The 442-nt window shown below is 67.2% G+C and overlaps 1 protein-coding gene across 1 annotated transcript in view; it reads left to right on the top strand.

The window, feature by feature from the left end:
- The first annotated feature begins 240 nt into the window (after positions 1-240).
- The window catches only part of BPIFB2 (BPI fold containing family B member 2), a 4,591-nt gene continuing 4,389 nt past the window's right edge, over positions 241-442 (top strand). Inside the window, exon 1 of the mRNA XM_009640324.1 lies at positions 241-380. Coding sequence (XP_009638619.1) covers positions 241-380 — 140 coding nt within the window. The remainder of the gene's footprint in view (positions 381-442) is intronic.

The raw sequence follows: 442 nt of genomic DNA, 5'->3' as shown, positions 1-442 counted from the left end.
CATGGCTCTGCCCTTCCCGGCCGCGGCACCGCGCCACTGTCCCGCACCAGGGGGCGGCCGGGGCGCTGCGAATATCCCCGCAGCACAGGCAGAAATCCTCCCGGAGATGAGGACGGCTGTTTGCCAGAGCGGTTTAGAAATGGGCTCCTCCTTTGGGGCACTGGTTTGTCCGTGCGCTGGGCAGATCTCACGAACTTTTGGGGTTTGCCCGCTGTGAGAGCAGCCGGGGATCGCACGCCGATGCTCTCCCGACACCTCGATTTCTGCTCCAGCAGGAACCAGGTTAACTCCGTCAGTGTCGCCGAGCTGTCCCTGTCGCTCATCCCCGACGCCGGGCTGCGGCTGAGCATCGACGTGGACCTCGGCATCGCACCCGCCCCGTGAGTACCGGGGGCCGCGGGGCTGGAAGCAGCCCGAGCTCCCGGCCAGAGCTAGGGGGTCA

Source organism: Egretta garzetta, unplaced genomic scaffold, assembly GCF_000687185.1.
Source record: "Egretta garzetta isolate BGI_Z169 unplaced genomic scaffold, ASM68718v1 scaffold316, whole genome shotgun sequence".
Lineage (NCBI taxonomy): Eukaryota > Metazoa > Chordata > Aves > Pelecaniformes > Ardeidae > Egretta > Egretta garzetta.
This window is presented reverse-complemented; position numbering and strand designations above follow the sequence as displayed.